At 50.0% G+C, this 24,975-nt stretch overlaps 6 protein-coding genes across 6 annotated transcripts; 2 read left to right on the top strand and 4 right to left on the bottom strand.

Moving 5' to 3' along the window:
- Positions 1 to 2,852: 2,852 nt before the first annotated feature.
- On the bottom strand, positions 2,853 to 3,394 carry STEHIDRAFT_135583 (uncharacterized protein; the record flags this gene model as incomplete). The annotated part of the gene is made up of 2 exons (XM_007310947.1): positions 2,853 to 3,036; positions 3,099 to 3,394. 2 exons carry the CDS (start codon positions 3,392 to 3,394, stop codon positions 2,853 to 2,855), a joined length of 480 nt encoding a protein of 159 aa, XP_007311009.1.
- Positions 3,395 to 7,160: 3,766 nt separating this feature from the next.
- STEHIDRAFT_163279 (uncharacterized protein) lies at positions 7,161 to 7,784 on the bottom strand (the record flags this gene model as incomplete). Its single annotated transcript, XM_007310946.1, has 3 exons — positions 7,161 to 7,581; positions 7,623 to 7,682; positions 7,774 to 7,784. 3 exons carry the CDS (start codon positions 7,782 to 7,784, stop codon positions 7,161 to 7,163), a joined length of 492 nt encoding a protein of 163 aa, XP_007311008.1.
- Positions 7,785 to 12,287: 4,503 nt separating this feature from the next.
- STEHIDRAFT_163278 (uncharacterized protein) lies at positions 12,288 to 12,623 on the bottom strand (the record flags this gene model as incomplete). Its single annotated transcript, XM_007310945.1, has 2 exons — positions 12,288 to 12,501; positions 12,571 to 12,623. The coding sequence occupies 2 exons, from the start codon at positions 12,621 to 12,623 to the stop codon at positions 12,288 to 12,290; spliced, it is 267 nt and encodes an 88-aa protein (XP_007311007.1).
- A 1,243-nt stretch (positions 12,624 to 13,866) lies between these two features.
- On the top strand, positions 13,867 to 15,836 carry STEHIDRAFT_182885 (uncharacterized protein; the record flags this gene model as incomplete). The annotated part of the gene is made up of 11 exons (XM_007310964.1): positions 13,867 to 13,995; positions 14,060 to 14,179; positions 14,239 to 14,364; positions 14,425 to 14,490; positions 14,554 to 14,643; positions 14,719 to 14,865; positions 14,935 to 15,028; positions 15,087 to 15,248; positions 15,318 to 15,387; positions 15,460 to 15,570; positions 15,656 to 15,836. 11 exons carry the CDS (start codon positions 13,867 to 13,869, stop codon positions 15,834 to 15,836), a joined length of 1,296 nt encoding a protein of 431 aa, XP_007311026.1.
- A 2,761-nt stretch (positions 15,837 to 18,597) lies between these two features.
- STEHIDRAFT_163276 (uncharacterized protein) lies at positions 18,598 to 21,190 on the top strand (the record flags this gene model as incomplete). The annotated part of the gene is made up of 8 exons (XM_007310944.1): positions 18,598 to 18,647; positions 18,710 to 18,733; positions 18,789 to 19,209; positions 19,269 to 19,588; positions 19,653 to 19,760; positions 19,871 to 20,643; positions 20,719 to 21,093; positions 21,150 to 21,190. The coding sequence occupies 8 exons, from the start codon at positions 18,598 to 18,600 to the stop codon at positions 21,188 to 21,190; spliced, it is 2,112 nt and encodes a 703-aa protein (XP_007311006.1).
- A 596-nt stretch (positions 21,191 to 21,786) lies between these two features.
- Positions 21,787 to 24,315, bottom strand: STEHIDRAFT_172966 (uncharacterized protein; the record flags this gene model as incomplete). Its single annotated transcript, XM_007310943.1, has 9 exons — positions 21,787 to 21,872; positions 21,939 to 22,172; positions 22,254 to 22,420; positions 22,554 to 22,749; positions 22,815 to 23,284; positions 23,399 to 23,538; positions 23,611 to 23,837; positions 23,902 to 23,978; positions 24,230 to 24,315. 4 exons carry the CDS (start codon positions 24,313 to 24,315, stop codon positions 23,422 to 23,424), a joined length of 507 nt encoding a protein of 168 aa, XP_007311005.1. The 3' UTR covers positions 21,787 to 21,872; positions 21,939 to 22,172; positions 22,254 to 22,420; positions 22,554 to 22,749; positions 22,815 to 23,284; positions 23,399 to 23,421.
- Between the last annotated feature and the right edge of the window lie 660 nt (positions 24,316 to 24,975).

Genomic DNA, 24,975 nt, shown 5'->3' with positions numbered 1-24,975 from the left:
TCCGTTTGCGGCGTCTGGAGGGGCGGGAGAGGCTGACGGGGCACTGCCATTCCATCAGACGCCACAAAGGAATGGGCGTAGAGGCCTTATAGTGACAAATATCCCGACTGAGAGGGCGCACGTCCCTGATACAGTGCATCACTGTCGGTTGACGAATGCACATGGAGATATATCGTATCATGGGTGTGGCCGCTTTCACTGTGCGCCATACCAGTAGAGTAAAAGTAACGATATACGCACCATTTTCTGGCCGCAATGACCGATTTATCATGGGTTTCCATGTGTATAAAGGAAGAACCCGAGCGCTTTCGAGAACGGCATTAGCACCTCCGGTACTGTAGAGCAGTGAAATCAATATCATGCCTACGCGTTTCTGAACACGCGGATAGATATCTGGGAATAATACTGGTGCGTCCCTGCCGCTGAGAAACATGATATTGATAGAGGACAGCAAGAAACGCCTAGAAGCGGTGCCCACAAATGTCTGGATACACTACGAGGATGTCAATGCAGCTCACAGCGACCAAAAAAGAGTGACATCGACCGTACTCTCACTCCGAAGGCAGCGCTGTATTCCTCGAGTTCACCCACGTTATCGAGCGTGCTCGCTGTTCGGAGTCTGTAGGAGGAATAAGGAACCTGCTACACCCCTACGGGACGATCTAAGCTCTTTCGAAAGTCGACGTGCTACTTTTGGCGCTTTTCCGCGCTCGATGGCACGTCCTTTGGCTAACACTGGAAGGAAGGTAGAACAATAAAGACGGCCGATAACTATGTCTGTTATAACGCGACTCATGTTCACAGTTGCGATGAAGCAAAATCGCATTAATGTAGCCCTTTGAGCACTGAGTCACTCTATAGTGCGATTGACACATCAAGTATTGTTATAACGAAAAGTGTGGCTCGCGCAGAAAAACGCAGCATGGATACTCATTCGCAAGAGGATGGATCCAGTAGTGTATGGTATCCTTAGGTCCTCTGTAAATATCCTGAGTGCACTCTTCGCTCTTCCAAGGTTTCACGCATAGAGTCTATAGAGTACGTCACTGGGTTATAGGATTGTGTCGGGAAATGTGGGCGGTGCATCCGGGACGAGACCGTCTCCGAGACAGCCACATGATACCGTACCTTCCATTAGTCGTCCATAAAAGGCATGAGGGTGTTGTGAGAGCCTCGTTTCCTGATCTAGTGACGCGTAGCGGGACGGGATACCACACAGAAGGGCTGTCCTACTTGACCAGGAATAACGAACCAACGGGCGCAGAGCTGACCGACACAGGCGCTCTTACAAAGAGCGCCCCAGACGCGCTGTTCCGGAGCATGCTTTCCCGCTAGTATGTCGCACAAAGGCTATGCAACTTCAGCCAAAGACATGCAACGGTAGGCCACAAATCCAGTCAAATTCAATACTGCGTTACACCCACCTTAACTGGTGAAAGACAGCGCCGCGGCTGGAGTGAAGGGATAAGGAAGACGAAAACGCTCATTGGCTGTTCCTGTACCGCCGAAGACACCTCACAGTCGAATCGGTCACGAGTATCCTCAGAGTGCCCCTTCTGAAATTTGTTGCCCACCTCGTGTGTAGCTGGACGGAGCAGTTTGTCCGCATGCGAAAACGGGGTTCTATGGAAGCAGGGCAGCTATCGAGTTGGCTCAAAACGTTCCTCGGATGCAGTACCCAAGTATGCCATTCCGAGTGACAGCTCTGCGCCCGAATAAACTGCCATGGTGAAGAATGGTATGCCAGTAAGCAACAACATAATGTTCGGAATAAACCCAGGACAGTCAACTCCCCATTGCCGGCGGAATAGGCTGGTGTGCAGTATTCTCCCATATGGTAGCGGGCGCAGAATATTCCTGCAATACAGCAGCTGGTTGTTTGAGATCGAAACTACGGGACGCCACAATCCGTGTGTGCCGTGCGAGTCATGCCGAGCAGGTCAGCTTCTGAGGAAGGAGGAAGAACGGGGATACCCCAGTAGATGTGGTATAGGACTAGCCAGCTTTACTACGAGCACACCCTCGACCGGTCTACCTCCTGCGACGTGCTCGTGGAACTTTGCCGCACGGAGCAGTTCAGAGGACGATCATTGCCAATCCGTTTATCCCAAGTGGTAATAAGGCAAGATACAACTCAAACCGTCACGTTGCAAAAACGCGCATGGAGTATGCGCTTAGAACAGTGATACCCGTCGTGCATCGAGACCATATGCTTCCTCACAGATGGACGCTTGGAGATATTGCGTCCAAGAGGGGTAGGGACCGAGCGGGTATGAGAGCCAGTGAAGGTGCGGGTAGAACTTGTTATTCAGGTGCACCCATGGAGAATGGTGGCGAGTACGGTCTGCTGATATGGTTTGCACTGGTACACGATCCGTGGACGAGTAGCATGAGAGGCTGTGCGTATATGCCCGAAGACTTGGAAGCGACAGTTAAGACCGCCAGCGTAGGGTCGTAAATTCGACGCGTCGACGACGGATGAATAAGAGCCCTGGATGCGGCGAGTTGGAGGTCGTTCGATGTGGATGGCTTGGGCCCGAAACTGCTTTGGTGGATTATTTCATAGCGGGAAGGCGATTACGAAGCGCATGCGGTATCGGTAGGGTACAGAGGGTTGGGTCGACAAAGCAGAGTCTGATAGAGATGTGGCGGAGCTACGGGTGGCGCTCGAAGGCTGAAGACTCGGGTATGACGGTAGAAGATGATACGTTCGTAAGTACATTTACTTTTATACCCGCTTGCAGTCGACGAGGACGGCTTGGTACGCACTGTGGTGGCGGCAAGGCTCGAATTTTTAAGCTTGTGCATACTCGAGAGTAGCGCGAATTCCGTATGAGGGACGCGGGGCAACTTCACGCGAGTAGAGTGAGCGTTGGACCCGGGCATTCGAACAGAAAGATGTCGAAGGTTTCGAGCTTGGAGCAATGATGTGGGAGCTTATCATCAAGAGGGCCGACATAGTGGCATTGACTATACAAGGCGGAATGAAGAGTATCTGTAGGGACGTAGGAGATCGGTGGCCGCGCACGATTTGTTCTATCCACGAGAAGACCGAATAAGGCGACAATACTGATGTTGAATGGGAACAGTGCACGTACGATACAATCACTACACTCAAAATGCGTCGAGAACCCTCCGTGAGCGATGTACCATACTGCCACTTCACATCTGGCAGTGGCGTGATAAGAGCGTATGAATTACCCACAAACGACTGCTTTCCACCGTGAACGTTTTTCGCGATACGTTCATCCAGGGCAAGGAAAAGTGCATCGGGAATATCGTGCATGGGTGTCCACCCGCCGGCTGCTCTAAGCCCTGGACTGAACGGAATACTCATTGCGAACGGCATGGACCATGGGCCGTCCAGATCCGCCAGAGGGCGAAGCGGAATCATACTATTGGGGCCTTCAGACCTTCCCTTCCGCGTTCTTCTCCACGGCCTTGTCCGAAGCCTCGTCTGCAAAGGAAGAAAGCCTAGCCCGTACGCCGAGCGATAATCAGGGTCCAGAAAAAACGGTGTATTGTCTGAAAGAAAACACAGACGAGAAACGCACCTCGGAGCGCCTTTCCTCGTCACCTCTTGGGATCGATACACGACCAATGGCCCAACCTTTGTCACTGCCGACGCCGAAGGTCTACGATGACAACATGATATATCAGCCGGTTGTTCGCGAAATCGTTGATAGGGGTGTGGACTTCTATTCAAGGCTGTTACGGGGGATTTCGATTGGGAAAGATATATGCGTACCTTTCCAGATGGAATCTTACACTTCAACGCCCCGTCGAACCCATATGCTTGCCCTTGCCTGGCACATAACCAGTAACTTCTGCGTCGGCGCCGAGGTACGTCTAAGCACAGTGTCACAGATGCAAGTCAGTTCACGGGATTCAGGGAGCAGGAGAGTAAGATGGGCACTGACCTTGATCTTCAAAGACGCATTGCTCCTCCGTCCCTTGTACTTACTCTCCGGAAGCCTCTCAACAACAAGCGATGTCCACCATGCGCTTCGAATTCTCCTTTGGCCTCGACACAGTTTATATCAACGATAACGAGTCGACAAACTAAGGGGCCATACATATCTATGACGAGATGGAGACAGTAAGCACGACAGAGGCTCCCAGTTATGCGAGGCATGAAGGGGAGCGGGTCGTACGCGGATGTAGCGACATTGTAGCAAAGCTTGACATAAGGAAGAGACAGCTAAGCTTGGAGGCAATTATAGTGGTGCTAAGGTCGCATGGCGATGTGAGTGGTTGGACGGAGGATAAGTAGAAGCGAGGAACATACCTTTCGTTGACAAGAACTCCGATGTACGTTTCCTTCGTGTCCTTCTTCTTCCCTTCTCTACGCCGCGGATACCTTAAGGTTGGGAGCAAGTGGGGGATGCGTAGAGGATGGATCACAAGTTGAGGAGCGAGCGACGAATATGTCGGTCAACGATGGAGTATTCGTCGAAGCGACACGGTCGAGGACGGCGGAAGAACTAGTACGGAGACACAATGGAAGAGAATGCAGAATCCTTTATCAGAGATAGAGACGAATAGAGTGAATGAGGCAGTCTTACCAAGGGAAGTGGCAGCTAACCAAGGGCGGTGGCACTTGACATCGTCCAGGACCCTGTCGTCTCCAGCATGTGAAGACAAGTTGGACGACAGCAGTCACAGGTGATGGACGAAGCTTTGAGCACAAAAGTAGAAAATGCTAGACGAGAGGCATCAGCCAAGGAGGTCTCTGTTGTATGGCCAGGAAAATCACTGTCGAAAGACTCAAACACCAGGCAGAGATAACAGGCAAGCACAGCTATGAGCCAAACCGGTGGCAGTTGTTTGTTCGTGTTGAATTCTAAAGGTCATCGGAGTTAGCCGATACAATGACATCGGATGAGTGTCATGTCGTGCTTTCTCAGCCCCGTCATTGTACACCTTGGTTCACTCTCGTACCTTCCCGATACTTGCGTCAGAAACACCGATTCCTCATTTGTCAAGTGTTTTCTTCTTCTGTCTTCCGCACTTAGACTATAGAGGCTATGATCGTTACCTGTTCAAGTTCGCTTTGGGAGGACACTCATAACGCTGACCACTCGGGGACAACTCGGGAACGGAATGCTACGTCTCTGATAGTTCAGGCTCGTACAGATGGCACCTCTGAAACGATCTCCGTATCCCAGGCGTGCACCAGAAATCAGTGAGTCGTAGCGAGTTTGTGCCTGAGTGCCTTCTCGGGACTGCGACCTCTACTCAAGAAGCAGCCTAGTGCGGCTTTCCCAATACTTCTCATTTCGTTTAGTCGTCATATCGTGGACTGTAAAATGACATGGGTAACGTTCTCAGTTCTCATGATCCTGTCACTCCTGACCCCCATGAATTCACCCGGACATTTATCGCGTGGAAAAAGCGGAGGTTAAGTATCAAATTTTCCGCCACATTTAGCCAATATTTACCTAACCGTACAAGTAGAGTTAAATGTGATATTTTTCTGGTCGGAAAAATCAAAATTTTAGTCCGTGTATTGGCTCAGTAAATGACACATTCAACTCCTCTTTTCATTCAGCGTAAACAACGTGAAAAGTTGAAGTTTATCGTGCACGTAAAAATGTGTTCAATGTGCATTTAACCCGTCTTATTACTCAGGACAAAGATATCATTTATCGTGATTTGATAACCAAGATAAACGTGGCATTTACCGTGACTCCATCAGTGGGTAAAATCTGTCATTTATCCTCATTTATTCCTCACTCAGATAATTCCTTTATCGAAAGGATCAATGCCGTGGTATAATTGGCATTTATCCTGGATAAATTATGAAGGTCTAAAGACCACAGCACCGTACATTGACCGTACATGATTCCGAGTCTGTGGCATCGACACCATCACACTCAGGGTTCTCGCAGGCCTTATCCTCCCTGAATCTCCAGGGTTCAATGGCAGAAATAGAGATTCATAGGAGCACGCATGTGTGGCAAAGCAGATTACAATACGGCGGTGATGGTACAGGCGTGGATGGAGCAAGGATGGAGTAGTTACACGTACGTTGGAAGGTAACACGAGAACCGCGAATGCCGTGGACGGTGGTGAAGTGACCGGGCTCAATCAAGACAATGTCGGCGGTACCACAGCCTCGACGACGATACCGCCGTCGCCACAGCACAAGGCAGGGCACATTGTCAGCACTGTCACCAGTCATGGCACAAAGATGACCAAGAACCTAGAAAGAGCAACGCAAGTCAGCATCACGAAGAGCGAATGACGGGGAGCAATAGAAATGGTGAAAAAACACATGCCTGGACGCTTCACGATCTCAAATCTATACTCAGGGACGACACCGGCGAACGATATGCGTACGTGAAAGTGACCGTCGAGAGTGCGGTGCTTGTCTCCGTCCTTGGGAACCTTAGCGCGGTACATTTGGTTGCCGATACCAAGATGACCATTTCGACCTTGACACTGAGAGCAAGAGCGTCGTCGATAGTCTTCCTGGTATCGTCACGGGGAGGATTGAAGATAGCGCGGAGGCTGATAAGGTTAAAGCGCTATCCGCATTCTAATCGCGAGCCCGACGTGCTGACCGCGTTCAAGAGGGTTCAAGACGTGAGAAGGAGCATTGAGAAGGGACCGCGTGAGTGAGAGCGGTGAGAGTGAACGTGCTGGCGAGGGTACCGGCGGTAAGCGAGGAAATCAAGCATCACAGATGAACGCGGCCTAGGCGAGCGCGTCGATGTCGCAGCTTAATCTCGAGCTTGATGAGGTGATCTCATTTGAGAGTGGTCTATGGATCTATAAGGGAGTCCGCTGAAAAAAACGAAAGGAGAGTGAGCGTACGCAGTAGTACGCTACAATGACACGAAAGACCCGCACGTGTCGCGAGCATCACTGACACGTCGTATGACTTCTACTAGACTTGAACAGAACGAAAGGAAATGAGGAATAAAAGAAAATATAACAAAACTTACAAGCACCTGAGGTGCTAAAAATTGGGGAACGAGAAAGTATGGTACGAAAAAGTGCGTACGTTTGTTTGATTGGCTATCTCCATCTTGTGGTCGTCGTTCCTTTCGCAGATCCTGTGCACCTTCAGTATCTATCTTAAGCCTTTCCAGTTGAAAGGGCTGCTTCTAAACGCTGGGGATGCAGGTGGTGTCACGATCGTGTTTTTGGGGTCGTCATTCGTTGGGAGCTCCACGAAGACCGACGCACGACGCACGGCAAGCTTCAGCAGTGAGCAGGATATGATCGTCGGCGGAGAAGGGGCTGTAGGGCTTGATAGTGCTGCGGTCGATGGTGAGCTTGTCGGTGGTGAGCATGCTGATCTGAATGATGGACAAAACAGTGGGCACGGCAATGGGGATACCACTGAGGACGAAAATGTTGTCAAGGCCTTCACGGTAAGCGAATCCGAAGCCAGCGTAGAGGACGGACAATTCTGGTAGCGACCGTGACATAAGGAGCCGATCTAGGTGAGAATCTTCTGCAAGTGACCGTTCATTGACCTCGTCGTCCTGACCGAAAGGTGTTGGGGCCGGTAAAGATAAGAACCCGCTCAGCTTCACCCTGCTTGCAGGCAAAGCCACTGAAGGGAATGGGCTGACGTGCGGTACGTTAGTATAAGGGCGAGATAGACGTACGAGAAGGATCGGCCAGTCTCCGTCTTTGGACAGAGGGAGTGATTAACCGGCGGTGACGGCCTGGTCAATGGATGGCCTCAGTGAGATGACAGTCAGCAGGAACGATATCGAAGGGACCGTATCACCAGAAACAAGACCAGGGGGTTCGTACTCAGGTGTCATTCCTGCGGGATAACGGCCTCGCCAAGGTGAGGAAGGTGTACGACAAGAGCGAGTGCGCGCGGTGCGCGAGCACGTTCGGCACGCAAATACGCAAGGGAGGAGCCACAACGAACGCGACACGAGGACCCGAAAGGATCAAACAAGTGAGCGTGCGTTGTACACCCGAATGGGCTGAGGACTTACAGGTGGACCTATAGCGCGTTGAAAGAAAGGGGAGGGGAAGGGGTATAAACACCGAAACTGTCATTTGACAAATAAACGGAACAGCGAAACAGGTAGAAACCCACAAAATGAGTATGAACTGAATAACCACCCCTCTCAGGCTGCAGCAAGAGAGTGAAGAGGCTCATAAAGGGCGCCGTCGACGTATCGTAGGTTCCACAACAAGTCGTCAGCGAGTAGCGGAGAAGTGCGGAGGTGAGAATGAGAGTGATATTGCATGAACGAGCGAGCGCCGCCCGCTCGCTGTACTCGGGTCATTCAGACCTCACTCGTTTGAGTTCCAGTAAGTGTCGCCGATGCTATCGCAGTAAGTACCCACCGACGCATGAACGATAAAGTTAACGTGCGCGAAAGTGGCAGATAAGCGAGCGAGCGTCGCTTGCTCTGGTACGAATAGGCGCCCGCCGACACGTCGTGGGTTCCACATATTTATTGGCGGTGCAGGAGAGGCGATCGGATGGAGCAGATAGCTCAACATCTCTTGGACGATGGAGATGGTTCGCAATACCAAACGGTAACGAACAAGAAAATAAAAGAAAGAAAGAAGGAAAGAAAGAAAAGGGACAGGAATGAGACGAAACGAAACGAAACAAAATAGCAAGGAGCGTACCGGGAGCCGAAGCGAAGGAGAGCACTCGCACCGAAGGTCGAACACCTCCACCCCTTCTTCACCGACTACTTCCTGACCGTCCGACCACCCATTCCCCAGCTCGATTTGACAATTCCAGCCTGTTCGTTGGCGTTTAAGTGAGCGTTCAGAGGAGAGCACAGACTGGAATGGACGTTGGAACGATGGAATTCAGTCACAATCTTGCAGGGAACTCCGTGCAAAGGACAAAGTCCACGAATGCAGCCACAAGCTATCAAGGTGGCGAGCACACTCAGTGCTGCATGTGCCATCGCCAGGCCGCGTGGCGAGAATGAAAGTCGTCCGAAAGAAGTGTTAGGGATGTCTTTTTGTCCGGAAGTAACGCAGAAGACGGTTAAGACGTGGGAAGATGTGGTTCTATGCTCTCCGAAGCCATGATTCGGGCAAAAAGATATCTTCGGCGGTCAGTACACTGTCTCACTCAACAGTCGAGGTAACAACGGTGTGAGCGTTACTTGAATTCATACAAGGTCAGATAGCGGAGAGAATGTCATATATATTTCAGTACAAGAGAGAGGGCGTATCCTTTGATAGAGAGTGAGAGAGGCACAAGGAGACGTCTCTGAAGTCGTGGATTTGGGCAAAAAGACGTCTCCGAAGACGTGGTTCTGCGCGAAAAGACGTCTCTGAAGCTGTGGTTTCGCGCAAAAAGACGTCTCCTGCGCCTCTTATGGACAGAAAGACATCTTCGGCGACTTCTCGCGGTCAAAAACAGTCTCCCTCGCGTCCGACCGGACAAAAAGTCATCTCCGACGAAAGAAAAGACGTCTCGTTCGTCTTTTTCCTCGCTACCTCTCAAGTCCGTTCGGCCTCGCACATACGAGTCTCGAGGGTGTTGCAGCGCAGAAGTATCTCTTGATAGACTAATCAGCTTCGTAAGTTCTGAAGAGCAGAGGGCATAGAGAACTGAAACCATGCAAGAGATGGCCATGAAGATGGGAATGCATGTGAAAAAAATCTGAAAAGGCAGCAGCGATGACGCGGATCAGCGCAAAAAGACGTGGATCAGCGCAAGAAGACGCGGTTTAGCGCGAAAAGACGTGGTATCAGGAACCGGAGACTAAGGTGAGTCCCCTCCCACAAGTCGGAAGTATGGAGATGGGCGTTCGCGCAAAGAACACGGCATGAAACAAAAGTGAATTAGCCTCAAGCCAGTACCATCAACGAAGATTGAATTTTTTTCATGGACTTATGATAGCCATGTCGCCACACCAAAGATCTCGGAGACGTGTTTTGACGCAAAAGATGGCAGAGAAGACGAAGATCACCACAAAAAGCTGCGAAGGAGACAGGAATCCGCGCGAAAGACGTCTCCAAAGGCGCGAAGACGTGAAGTCGCATTCACGGCATCTCCTCTTCTTTGCTTTCGTCCTCACATCTCCTTTGCACAGGACCATATCTTCGACAGTTTCCTCACTAACACTGGTACTTCATCTACATAGTCTCTTCCGCCATCGTCCAGTCGCTCGTCATATGGATACTGTTCGTGGCCACGGGAAGCTCCATGCCAGCTTCACGATCCGAAATGCTGCAAAGATATGTGGCTAATCTTAAGTGAGCAAAAGACGAAGCAGAGGAAAGACATGCTTGTAAGGTCTGCACTCGGTTTCTGTAGGGTGGCGCATGCATTGGCCGAAACCTGTGGCATTTCGAAGGGCTTGAAGTATGGTTGGCTGGATGTAAGCCTTCGGTCACACATCATCGTATTATTTCTACACTTATGCACTTTGCTTTGCAATAGAGATACGTGAAGTGGAGAGGGCAATTTGGTTTACGCTTATGGCACACTTGCGTGGACACGTCTCGCCGTCGAAGAAGACGCTCACCTTCTCCACCTTCCATCCACGACTCTTCTCTTTGCCTTTGCCCTACCTACTTTGTAGGGGCTAACACTGATCATGCTTGCAGCCATCACCGTCACGCCTCGCCACCTTATTCGATCATCCCCACTCCCGTCTACGACTTTCAGTCAACATCTTGAGTCTCCTACCGTGACCTCAAGGGCAAAAACCTGACTATTCAAACGATGGTCGTCACGCGACGTGCACCCGCCGTCGCGTCCGCATCGGCGCTGAGGGCGAACTCGGCATTGGCACTTCCGAAGATTAGCTCGAAATCTACGAAAGTACAGGGGTCGAAGTAGGCTGCTGCTGAAAATGTGAACAGGAAAGTGACGATGGGGTATGTCATTTTTCATACTTTTCAGGCAGTGTTTCTTTCTGTTATTGTCCGTCTTCCTCGATTGCGTGGCGAGATGACGGGGTGTGCATGTAGTGAGGCTCGTCGTTGTCGAGCTTGGGCTGGGATTGGTTGAAGAGCAATGCGCGACGCGCCTCTGATGGTCGTGCGTTGGTCTTCATGGAGCTATATGACTATTCCCACCCCGTGAACTCCAATCTTAGAGCTCACTGCAGGCTCTGTTTTTACCGCGTGTAATTTGCGTGATGCGTGAGCTGCTAGCAAAGGGAGGCGTGGGTTGCTTGCCACCGAATGGATGGGAGAGTCGCTAGCGAAGGAGTCGTACGCCTTTCGCACACGAGCGGTACTGCGTATAACGGGCTTAGTCTCGTAGCTGCGATGGACGTAGTGGTGGAGCTCCTGATAGCAGGCTGGCGTATCTTTGCGCTCTCTTTGGAGAGGAATTATGTACGGAGACACATTGCTTGCTCGCATGCGAGAAAGCCAACATTTTGTGTGGCACTTCGTAACCGGATATACCCCCGTACGCTCTCCGAAATGACTGTGACTGCCTTCTTTGGGCACCCACATTTGAGCGCGTTTCGTGGGGGTTTGTGTGACTGAACTTGTTGACTGACATCTTTTTTTTTGCTGCAGGACGATTCACTTAGAAAGGGGGAAGCAAATGGGCAAGCCTCAGAAACAGGCAAGGTATGTCGGCCCTCTTTTACTCCATCTTACTTTGTATAGGTTGCTTGTCACTACAGTGCTCGAGCCGGTGTGATCACAGCCACGACATCAGGCTGTTTGCTCAGATATTCGTCTTCTGTGCCACGCATGGACAGACCTTCACTTTACTTAGTCCCGATCCCTCACTTCTTCCTTTTGTCCGCTTGTACTTACGCAGCTCACTGATCCTCTCGCTCCCACAGAAATGCAAACAAACACGCTACTCAAGCTCCTACCTCGACCCATTCTTCCGTTACCTCCTCTTCTTCACAATCTACCTCCCCCCCGTCTGCCCCTCCGGCAACTCCCTCCAGTCCCCCGGCTGCCGCGGTCTCTCCATCTACCACAGGCTCGTGCTTGAATTGTACGTCCTCCCCGCTCAATAGCACCTACCACACCCTAATCACCCACCTGTTCGTCGTGCCGAAAATTGAACAGACAAGACCGATGTCGAAAAAGGCCCTGGTTGTGGCGGTTATGATCTTGGAGAGGATGACACCAGTGGCCAGAGGCTGTCCGGCGATTGAGAAAGTTAGGGTCGTGTCGTAGTAAGAAAGCACGATTGTGCCGCTGTATGAGATACGTCGTCCCGAGGTCCGTGCATCGTGCGACGCCAATCGTCGCGTCCCATACCGGTCTTTTCAATTCGAAAGTATATGGCCCGGTGAGTATCGCCCTGTCGCACCACCACCACTCAGCACGACCCTACATCGACACCATAGCGCTCAAAACGCACGAATACACATCGGAGGGCTATCGGCGCGCATCGTGTACGTGAGGAGCGCGTCGGTGGTGAGGGAGGCGTGGGTGAGAGAGGCATGATGCTGAGGAGGAGGAGGCTGTATCCGCTGGTAGAGAGGATACAGGAGGCGGCTGTGGGATGGAGAGGAAGGGAGAGCAGGTGTTTCAGCGCAGAGTGTGAAACGTATGGAGGGTGGCCTAAAGTGAAAGAGGAGGACAACGAAGGAGAGGTTGAGTAAAGTGGAGGCGGTACCGGTGGTGAGTCACTTGAAGCCGGAGGAGACTTGGAGCGCGAGTATGGTAGAGACGGTGGAGATCATGGAGGAGAAAGCGGTGGGACGCCGAATGAGGTCGACTTCACGCCCGTCTAGTCGGTGATTGAGGAAATGCCGAGGTTCGTGAGGTCGTCGGCGAGCGGTGTTGTGACCGTTGAAGGATCCACACACTTTTTTTCTCCGCCTGTTGCCGCCACATTGTCGTCGAGCACAATACAAAAACCTGTACATACCTAAGTATCTGCCCCGAAGATGCTGGCGATGGAGAGGAGTAATCGGGCGAGGGCGGACATTTACGGAAAACTGTGGGAGGCGAGGTTACCTCCCACCTTTATTACTTTACGAAACCTCCATCAGAATAGAATTGCAGCAGCACTCCAGTAGACAGGGATACAATTTTTTTGTATGCAGTCTGTGCTGCTCGTTTTATATGTTTGCTCTCACTTGCTTTGCACCGGGCCACACTGACACGCCAGTTGCTGGACGGGCCGCCAAGCACCAGCGTTGGACATTTACACTCACGGATTTCCTGGATGGAAAAATGGGCTTCGATTATTCAGTATAAATGTCTTGTTTACCTGAATCTTTTCGGTCTGTTTAAATAGACAATTTTGGGTCTCCATAAATGTCGTATTCTTCCTTATTTTCATGTACGTAAAATGTTGGTAATATGATACTTTACCGGGCATTTTGAGCGAGGATAAATGTCAAATATTCTGCAGTTCATCCCGAAGATAAATGCTTCAGTAATAAATCACCTATTTCCCTTCCATTTGACCAGTGCAAATGAACAAATTTACATGGCCAGGTAGAGTGGTGTAAATCATACATTTATTCGTCCTAGAGCAAGCGGATATGTTTAGAATTTAACGAGCGCGAGAAGGAATGCTAAATTGGCTGCTAAATATCATATTTATCCCCGCCATTTTACTAGACGCCAAATCGGGGTTAAATTCATGGGGGTCAGGAGTGTGTGTCGATCTGTCGGGCCTGTCAGCTTTGTGCGGTCCGCCGGCTAATATCACGACAGAGAACCAATATGACTGCAGGCCGCCGGCCCGCGCACTTTCGTGCGATCGGGTGACCGCCCTCGCGCTGTCCAATGATTTCAGTATTGTTCTCTTGGGGTCATGTCCCACAGTCACAAGCCGTGTTTTCTTTAGTGATTCTGAGACAGGCTATGACCTTCCTTTCGTGCACCAGTGGTGCCTTCGCTTTGTCCGTATGTATATAATGATGAAAGATTGACGGACATTATACTGAGCACTTTCACTCACGGCTCTTCAACATGGTTCCTGCACGTAGTTTTCTGTTTATCATGCTTTTCGCTTCTTTCGCTTCTTGTCAGGTGCAAACGAACTGCACACTGACGGCGAGTGGTGGCGACGACTCGCCTGCTATCGAGCAGGCTTTTAGGGTGCGTCATACATATACTTGTTGAAGCTTTCTACCTATGTAGGCTCACTCGACACTACTTCTAGGGATGTGTCGAGGTACTCATTCCCGAGACCGAGAACCTACTCATCGGAACCAAGTTGAACACGACCGGGTTGAGTAAGGTACACGTGCGTTTTCTGGGGAATCTGACTCTGAATCCGGACGTATGTACCTTTCGTTTGGGTCGTCCAAGATATTGTTCTGACATGTTACGAACATCTAGGTGGACTACTGGAGAGACAACGCCTTCAATGTCACCTACCAAGAAAACTCTGCGGCATGGTTGTTTGGAGGCAAGGACGTCATATTGGATGGAGAGGGCACTGGTACCATCGACGGCAACGGGCAGGTATGTGGAGTCGCTTCTGCGTGGACCATCAATGGCTGACTTACGTGCTTGAATTCTCAGACATTTTACGATGCGCGAATCGCGAACGATAGTCTTCGTCCTCCCCATCTCATGCTTGCTTACAAGGTCCGTTTATTCCGCGTGAACTATCTGTGCTGACCACTCCTGATCAGTCACGTTGTTTCTCAGGGCGACAATCTCGTCATTCGCAACCTCAACATCCGCCAGTCACCACGATGGACCATCCTTGTTCACTCGTCTAAGAACGTACTAATTCATGTATGTTCATCTTCCTTCTAAGTGAGCTTTATCTGCGTGTCAAGAACTAACAATGATTCCGCTGTCTCTCTACAGGATCTGAACATACGCTCTCGCTCCGATACCTGGGCTCTGGGCCGTGAGAGTAACCGCGAGACTGACGGAGTTGACATCTACGATAGTTCATACGTCACCCTACACAGTCTGCGGATATCCAACGGCGACGACTGTATGTCTTTCAAGGTATGCATAGACTCGCATTACGCCTCATTCTTATCACTCTAACGCCGTCTATCTCTCATTCTACTACAGCCGAATGCTACCAACATATTCATTAGCGATATCTGGTGTAACGGAAGCCACGGTGTCAGCGTCGGGAGCCTTGGAGAAACTGATGGTCAAAAAGGTACGTTACTCTGTACATCCGCCTTCGTAGCTGCGAATGAACATTGTCCTGTTCATAGATATTGTGAGGAATGTGTATGTTAACAACGTTACCATCCAGAACTCGGAGAACGGTCCTCGCGTCAAGACGTGGGGTGGTGCCGGCCGCGGTTACGGTTATGTAGATCAGATCGTGTTCTCTAACTTCCAGCACGAGAATAATGATAGCCCAATTACTATCGGTATGTGCTGCACCGTTTCAAATCATCACTCTGTAGCATGACTTAGCCCTGATAATCATTTTTTCGTAGATAACTGTTACAAGACTGACTCAGACGAGTGTCTCGCCAATCCCAGTAATATGACGGTCTCTCACGTTTAGTGAGTCCTTCCATTCCACTTCCAAGTTTCAAGGCACTGATCTTGATATCCGGATGCGACGTCTCCGGTTAGCTTTACGAATCAACACGGCACAGCATCCGGAAAGTATGGCGGCACTGGAGTCGCACTTTCCTGCTCCGTGGGCAAATGCACAGACATCCACCTCGACAACGTCAACGTCACGTACGCTCTTGTCCACTTTGTTTTCCCTTTTCGTTTCCCTCCAACTAACCACACTCGACTTTCTCCGTCACTTTCACACATGCAGCGCACCGTCAGAATGTGGCGCCACAGTCTATGCAAATAGCCACTTGAACGTGCAGGGAAATGTGGCATACAAGTTCGTATCGGATGCAGACACATACGGCGCGGGAGGGATTCTCACTAACAATTCTACTGACTCGGGAGTCACCTGCTCGAACGGACAGGTCATTTCTGGGAGCTCATGAATACTACACGTTGCTTCTTTTTTCAGTGCTTACTATATGCGCTATACCGCCTTCTATATGATTGACAGTCAAACGTCGTACGACGATTCGGCCTGTGTCTAGCTGGAGGTAGGGGCGCGATCCCCATCCACGTTCAGCTTTTTGTGGATAGGTGTCTCCGACCGTTCATAGACATGCTTGGTCTTTCTTGTCCGCGTATGAGCTATTCGACCGATTGGCTATGCTGTCTTTCATGAATCATGGCGCGTACAATGTAGTATTGAATTCAACTGCGTCTGTGGCCTCACACCATATAGGTCTGTCGGGCATTGTACGGCTGTTTTTTCTGCATGCTAGCACCGGCCAAAGATACCTGAGATAGCGGACCGTGGGCCTTCTTGCTATAAACGCGTGTGTAAGTCAGTTCTACACCCCCTGTTATGTGGCGCTTGGCCAGGTAGAACAGCCTTGATATCCCGTCCCGCTGGGCTGGTACTGCATCACGTCAGGAAACGAGGCTCTCGGAACCTCCCCATGCCAGGTATGGGTGATCAATGACAGATATCGTATGGTTGTCCACGGAAGATCATAGTCCCGGATGCCCAGACACAAGTGACATTTTCCGGAGCACTCTGCATACTGTAGTACGGAAGAGAGTCGTTGCAGAGTGAATGTTTCACACAGGATATCCAAAGAGGGCCTAGCTTTGTTATGCATTACTGTATGTATCCTCTTGCGAGTGGACATGGACATTTATGGTTCGCTCCTCTGGTCGACCGACCCTTTCCGGAATAGAGATATTGGACATGTCAATTGACGATGAGGGAGCTGTTTCACTCAGTACTCAACAGTTACCGAGTAATAATTTCACGCTATAGCGACTGTGAAGATCATCAGTTGCGCTCTAAGATAAATAGAGTTCAACTTCATCGTTATCGGTACATGTCATCGAGTGCATAGCAAAGAGCGGAAAGTAGCATGTAAACGTCAGAGAGTATCTAGATCGTCATTCAGGTCTGAAGCAGCTTACACAGTAATACGTGCACTTCCAAGGCAAACTTTTCAACTGTCCGACGCGGGAGCAACCTCTACGTCTGACACATTGATCTGGATGGCATGTCCTGACTCAGAGATACTGAGCTATGGCCCTGTGCAGCCAAAGCGGTCACAGCGATCGTAGGACATCATGCCACATCTCCTCATGTGCGTTCATCCGCCGAATGTGGTATTCTATATCGAGAGCATACACCATCTGATTAGGAATAGTTGTCGGTCGAATGCCTCTATGCCCATTCCTTTGTGGCGTCTGACAGGACGGGATTGCCACCATTAGCCTCTCCCGCCCCTTTAGACGCTGCATATGAAAACAACGAGGCTCGCAACCCCATTGCTACTCCTTTAGGAACGACCGCCGCCTGAGTATTGCCGAATGCTCAGAATGATGTATAATGCCTTTGCAGTTGCAAGTCGAGCCGAATCATGAAGCTGGGCCAATACAATATTGGTAAACACAGGTCCACTCTCACATTTATTTTATCTGTTATTGAGTGTATTTATGGTGTATGCTCGCGTCCGAGTTGCTCAGTTCATATTGCATTCGCACTCCCACAGTATGTTCAATTGAACGCCATCCGCATAATCGATGTAAAGGACACCAATGGTGCGGACTATTATTGCTAAAAATGAAACTCCGCATGGTGCAGCGGAGAATGAATACGCCTTGGTTGTTGCAGGGCTCTTACCATATGAATGGAACGGTCCTCGACTGTTCTAGGATGTTTTTGGATCCATCAAATGTTATGACCTGACGTGACGCGGGAAATTACCTTGTACTTGTGGAAGAGCTTGAAGTCGCTTTTATTATCCAAAACGGGGGTGTTATCAAACTGTTGATGACAAAGTCACCGGCAAAACAATGCAAAATAGCTGAGCATGGTGATCCTTTATACACAAACCTACAAAGCGGGAAGAGCTCATACTTTGTAATGAAAATATCTTCCTGACACCACACTATATCGGACGTGATATCGAACCTGGAGGCACACATTTAAAGACTAAGCCCAACTATGAATATAGCTCAGACAGCTTCTAAGTTCCATACGGGACGGTTCGACTCCGTTATTTCATAGCAGACTACCCGTTACGCCGTTGAATTTGCTTCAGGAACATGGACCGAGTGAGGACTCCTTCGCCCGGTAAGACGTGGACTACCCGTCCTACATGCGCTCTGTAAAAATAGTACTAGCTCTAGCTCTGATTTGTTAAATCCGAATACATGAGAGAGATCTGTCATTCTTCTCCTGCGGCTATAATGTCCATTCTCGGTGACGTGCGGATACATTTCTTTTGGAGAAACTTTTTGTTAGTTGGTCAGCGATATGCGGATGAGTGAGCAAGATTCGAAGATCACATGCATCAGGTCTAGTCTCCAGCCTCCAAACTCCCGTTTGTATCATACGACGATGAACTGCTCCATTCAATATACTCAGGGTCTAGCGGATTGCGCCGTACAGATCAATAGATTAGTTATCCTTTCAATCTTCAAACGAAGTCCCATACGGTGATAGGACAATGTTTTCAAATTGCGATAACAGCTTCACGCAGTTGAACAACGGTACCTGTCAAATATCGGATCCTTCCTCAACAAAAGTATATATTCAGTAGATATGCGATCATAAATCTTAACAAGTCGTACTTTTATCATCTTTCCAGTCGAAGAGGTCTGTTTGTGTTCCACAGTCTTGATATATCGTTTCTCATCATTACAGCTGTAGAATCCAACATGACGAGCAAGACAACCAGCAAAGATGTGGATACTCAATCCACGCCTCAGTGCGTTATTTTCTTTTCCACTTGCATCTCCGTGGCGCTCTCACGCTCTGTCTCATACATAGGCAAAGATCATCCACCACTCCCTTGTGAGATTCATATTTCTGTCGATTATGAAGGCTCAATTGTTTTAATCCTTCTTAGGGATTTGACCCGCATGTTTGCTCTCATCATCGGGATATCTAAGTATCCAAACACAGGGAGCCTGCGAAATTTACCCGGTGTCGATACCGATATATCCTCCATGAAGGATTTTTTGGCCATGTCAAGGGTGTCCAAAATACTACAGAACGAGAAAGCGACAGCGTCCGGAATCAGCGATGCTCTCAGAGCTATTATCAACGACAAGAACATCGGGAGGGAAGACCCCATCCTCATATACTTTGCTGGACATGGAGTGAAGGTCAACTTGACGAGCGAAGATAAAGCTATGTCAACTACTCGCATGCTTTGCCCATACGACTTCGTTCAACAGACGCGTAGCGCGCCTAGTAGTAATGGGATCTCGGACGCTGCCCTGTCCAATTTTCTCGCCGATATCTCTTCCCAGAAGGGAAACAACATTGTGAGTATCCTTAACTCGTGTCCGCGCACCTGTATTACTAACCCGTTTTGTACTAAAAGACAGTTATATTGGATTGTTGTTACTCCGGACATGCAATACAGGGCGCTGCTGAGGTCGGTCATAAACGAAATCCATCCGCGGTGGCCCAGAGGCGTAGCTCGAAGCGAACACTCGATGACGAACTGGAGTCAATTTTTGAACATTTGGGTGTATCCTCCCACGTCCTGCTCGCTGGTTGCGGTATGGAGGAAGTTGGTCTCGAAAAGCCAGAGGGAGGTGCCTACACGAATGCCTTGATAAAGATTCTCAGGTCCAGCCAGGCGAGCATGCTCACGTACAGGGAATTGATTGAGAGTCTCGACTCGGTTCTTCTGAACAAGTAAGTCTCCGAGTTCTCTCATTATCAAGAAAAATATACCTGATTCTTATTTTATACAATGTAGCCAGAACCCACAGTGTATTGGCATAAATCAGAACAGACGTATATTTTCCATGAAAACCAGTCGTCACAAACATTATTTTTACAAGGCCACTAATAAGGGCAAGAGTGGGTGAGTGTAATGGTTTCCTCGTTCATGGACATATCGCTCTCGGTGTCCACCAATCCATGTTGCCTTCCTTTTTGCTTCGTTCATTCTTACGTCGCACCCTCTTTGAATAGAAATGGCCAGGACACGGTTTATAAACTTAATGCCGGGAAAGCTTCTGGAATTACCAAACAGTCAACATTCGACATCCATGGAACGAAAGACCGGAGCTCTCCAGCTCTGGGCAAGTTCATCGTCCAGACTCTCAACAATTATACCACCTTTCTGCTCCTTCAAGGCGTATCTGGTAACAAGAACAACTTTCCCTCCGAGGCCTATGCCTTCAGTACTTGCACAAACAGGGCCTTCAAACTATTCATCCCGAAGGAACTTTCCTATATTCTGAAAAAAATCAATACCCTTGGAAAACGCAACAATATCCCGATCGCCATCATCAGTTCCCCCGCTGATAAATGCAACCTTTCATTGAAACTTGGGAAAAAGAAGGAGGTCGAGGTCAAACCCCATCACAGCGAATTCACGAAAGAGATTTCCTCCCATACTGTCCAATACGAAGAGCGCAAGCCCCTAGCATCTCGTAGCCCCCTTCGCACTGTACTAGATGGCGCTGCCGATTTCTACTCGTACCTCAATCTCACCCCGGACGATCACAACCTTTTTGGAGGATCGACAAAGAACGTTCGTTTACACTGTTATGAATTAAAGGAGTACGACGAAGGTAGATATACCATGGAGAAGAAGGACGGAGCTAAGGACCTCATCAAAGGCGGTCAATTGCATCTGGACAGAGATGAAATCGGCCCCTTGGGATTCGAGATCGTCAACAACACCAGGGAAAGTCTCTATGTGGCGTTATTTTACTTCGATTTGGGTGACCTGAGTATCAGTAAGTCTGTCTTAAGTCGAATTGCTTGTCCGATGTTCTTTAACGAAAATCTCGATTTGTATCCATTTTTTGTAGCGTCCTACTACGAGCCAGGGACTGCAAAGAATGGCGCAGCCGACATTTCCATTCCTAAAGAGGGAAGACTCACGATCGGGTACGGGTCTAGTGGTTGGAGACCGCGCGCTTTTAGCTTACGGGATGATCACGACGTTGCTGTTGGAGTTTTGAAGCTCTTTGTTTCAACCGAATGGGTCGACTTTTCCGACATCGCACAAACATCACCATTCGAGGGTTACAAACGCACCGGAAATCATGATCAGATTTACCCACGAGAAAACTCCCCCTGGGACTCACTTTGCGTTTCTGTCGTGCAAAAGGGTGCGAAGACGTCCGGGAACGATGGGCATCGCAATGAAACAGGCGCTCCCCAAACGAAGCGAACGAAAACAGGTAATCATCTCACCATGCTGATCTCTGTTCGAGTATTGACTGTTATATTCTCGCAGAGAAAGATCCGGTGACATCCCCTGCTAGACCCAAGAAATGAGACTAGGACTACGGCTTCCAGCTAGTGATTGTTCAGGGCTTTCGCGTTTACATAGACTCCGACGAATTCAACTTGGGAGGCGACTCTTGTGGAAGATAAGGAATAGCGGGCTTCGTAGTTGTTGCCTAATGCACCGAGGTGGGTGACGGAGGAGACGACGTTTGTGGAGAGAGAGGTTATCAGTTGGAGTACAAAGCATGGAAGACAGAGACAACGATGAGATCGAATCACGGACGGGGTGGTTGAAAGGAACACATAATGGCCAAAGCTGTGAGGCACGGGTCAGTAGGTCGATACATGCTTTTACGAATGATACACGTCATTCATCGTGCAAACTCAGACGTCGTGCACGCAAAACCAGTCTGATTGCTTAGATCACAATTTGGACTAGAAAGGTCCAAAGAAGCAGTATACTTGCATTCGTGCAGCGCACGTCTGCAGAGAAGGAGCCGCCGTGATCAGCAATTGGCTCGCAGACTTACTCCGACATGTCGCGCCGTAGCGTGTCGTGTGGGATATCTATCAGTTAGAGGAAGAACGCCCCAGACGTTCCAAGCTCGAGCAAAGACTAGAGAGGCGCATCAGACACCAAGGATGGATCAGTCAATTATAGAAAGAGCAGGTCATTCGACATGCTCGGTGTACAAATAACAAGAAAAAGCTAACATCGAGCACATAAGCCCTCATGGTAAAGAAACACGACTATCAGCATACTTCGGCACAACACACACTCTCACGCCCTACTCACCAATAGAATAAACAAAGAATTCACTCTTCACTCCCATCCCGATTATACGACCCCTCCTGACGACCTCCTTGACAGCACCAGGAACCGTAGTCCATACCGTGATCGCGAAACCAGCGAGCGAGAGTGGACCCCTGTCGTAGTTCAGCTTCGCCCACTTGACGACTTGTTGGACTTGATCGTCGACGGAAAGCGACGTGGCGTCGCCTGTCGCGCCGGGACCTGAGGATTTGACGCCTGCGTGCAAGTAAATTTTCAGTTACAAGATGATGGAACAAGGTCCGGATGGGCAGACGAGGAAAGGGAGGGAGAACGTACCAGTCGCAGTGTTCGAAGACGAGGTATCTGGATCGCCGGCGGCAGCACGGAGGAGGCGGTTGTTCGTGGGCGCCATTGCAAGTAATGTGAAGGGGATGATGGAGAGGGTGAGGACACTAGAGCCGATGTAGGCTAACTAGAGACCGTCGAGTTGCGGGTGTTCGTACCTGATGATATCAAAAGAAAACAGTTAGCATTCCAACTTAGGATCTTGAGTAAGATGAAGGTGAGTGAATGGGATGTGGAATAGGGGATCGAATGGTCCACCAAGAGAGTGAAGAGGAGGAAGGTTGGACGTACCAATACGCATACGCAGCATAGAACAACGAAAGTACGCTTGTAGCCGCAAGCGGCGGTGCGACTATCTTCCCCGTGTTACATAATCTAGCCCATTGACGAGCGAGCAGGTTCTCGGTCGCAGGGATGAGGGTAGATGCGGCGGACGCGGCTAGGAAGAGAGGTGGGACGGCGAGCATGGAGGCCGAGAGGGTTATTCCTGTCCGAGTTTCATACAGAAATGATGAGTAAAGAGACAGGAATGAGAGGGAAAAGTGTGCGTACCGGCGACGAGACCGGAGGAGAGATTGCCTGTGGTTACGGCGATTTGAGCGCCCTGGCCGACGTAGCCGTACAACGCGTGTGGTGGTGGGATGAAAGTCATTTATTTCGCGTCCGGTGGATGAGGAGAAGGTTGAATTATTTTGTGGTGGGGAGGGAAGGGATCCGGTAGTTTCCGGATCCATCGACGGAACGACAACCACGTGGCAGCTCGGACTTCCGGCGACTCCGCTGAGCGTCTTGACTGACCTGTTGCCTGCTTTTCCACAACCACGACGAGCTGGGTAGCCCTTCCTCGAATCATGAGACCTTGGCGTCTGAAGAGCTCCTACTAAGCCTATTTACGCATTCGGCTTTGTATACTCTGAGTCCGCGTACTCGCCGCGTACACCCTGTGGTCCCTCCGGAGAATCGTTTCGACACCCGTCTCATTCTAGGTGCGATGCGTGGAGGGAGAAGGAAACGATTGAGAACTACACTTCATGGAAGAAGCAAAGTATAGTGCGAGGAAGAAAAGAATGATGAGCATCGCGGCAAGGGTCACACCAACTTGAAGATGAAAAGTGTCTATGATAAATTCTCCGCACCAAACAAAGTCAAGTATTTCGCGCTATTTTCCTCCGCCGTCCCAGATGGCGATGGAGGCCGACAGATCGCCTTCGAGAGAAGAGAAGGCGTAGGCTGCAGCGGTGACTTTGAGGGAGAAGAGGGAGACGAAGACGAAGACCTGTGTATGACGAAAAAAACGTGTGAGAATGCGGGGGGAAAAATATGGGTACTGTCAGGGAATAAAACGTACCTTAGTCCAAATGCCGGCCTTGTGGTCGAACGAAGAGACGCAGAAGGCCTCGAATGCAGTCAAGACGACAAGCACGGTGGTCCAGCTGTGGTAAAACGAGACAGGCAGGTGGACAAAGAGCTCGTCGGGGATGGAGCTGGGCGAGTGATGCTTCTTGACGACGTAGTAGATGTGGGTGACGGCGGAGCTAACCAAGAGCACGAAGATGAAGGCCGTGTATTCGGAGCCTAGCCCACAAGTTAACGTATATCGCGTTGAGAACACCGAGGAGAGGAAGACGCCAGGAAATACCGTCAATGATGACGCGTTTGCTTTCGGGGAAGAACTGGTAGACGATGGTGCCGAGGAAGAGCAAGTGGATCAATGACCTTCAGAAAAATGACGCGTATGATCAGATGGAAATGTACGCATGGTGACGGAAGACGACGCAAAGAGAGAAGATGAAGAACGCCCAGGGCGCTGGGGTGATGTGTGTAACTCTCCTTGCTAGTGACGTCGATATCATTGGGAGCTGCGACGGTGTATACGTTCGAGCCAAGGAAAAAAAGATAGGTGATGATGTTGACAAGCTAAATGTCGAGCAACAAGGACGTCAGGGAGCCCATCTCCAACGACGAACGACAACGACGAGGAACAGGGGCTCTCGAGCAGTTGAGAACATCCCTTGAGAAGGATACCGTCGCTCCAGGAATTGCTGTCTGACATGTTGAGCAAAGAGTTAGAAAGACGGGTCGTGCACTAAAGGGTCGTCAACGTCGTCGTCGTCGTCGTACTGGGCTGGAGTGAGTCGAGGGGAAATGAGAACGTCAGGAGCAGGAGGTGGCGCAGGCAGGGAAAGGTTCCGGCGGGTCCCGGATCCATCGACGGAACAACAGACACGTGGCTCGGACTTCCGGTGAGCTTCCTTCCTTCCTTGAACTCCGAGTCGCCTGCTTTTCGCGACGACAACCACAACGAGCATGAGATCTTAGCATCTGAAGAGCTCCTACTAAGCTTTTTTTACACATTCGGATCTGTATACTCTGTGCGCGTACCGACCGCGTACACCCCGTGGTTCCGCAGGAGACTCGAAATTGTTTCGATATCCGGATATCCGTCTCATTCCTTCCCCCACTACACTCCAAGTGTCCGTTTCGTGCCCACCACAAAAGGTCCCAACGCGCGAGTCCGGACAAACCTGGATGCATCGACCAAGACAAGAACCAGGCTAGACGAATCGCAGAAACGTGATGATGGAGGAGCCAAAATGGCTTGATGACCTCATCGCCGTCATAACGCGTACCCCGCTGCCGCGCGCCCTCCGACTACAAAGTCGCGTCTTCTCTCGTCCTCACCACCACCACAATAATTCTACCTTTTTCCCAT

This window comes from Stereum hirsutum (assembly GCF_000264905.1).
Source record: "Stereum hirsutum FP-91666 SS1 unplaced genomic scaffold STEHIscaffold_22, whole genome shotgun sequence".
Taxonomy (NCBI): domain Eukaryota; kingdom Fungi; phylum Basidiomycota; class Agaricomycetes; order Russulales; family Stereaceae; genus Stereum; species Stereum hirsutum.
Note: the sequence above shows the minus strand (reverse complement) of the source record. Positions and strands in the feature narration are given on the sequence as shown.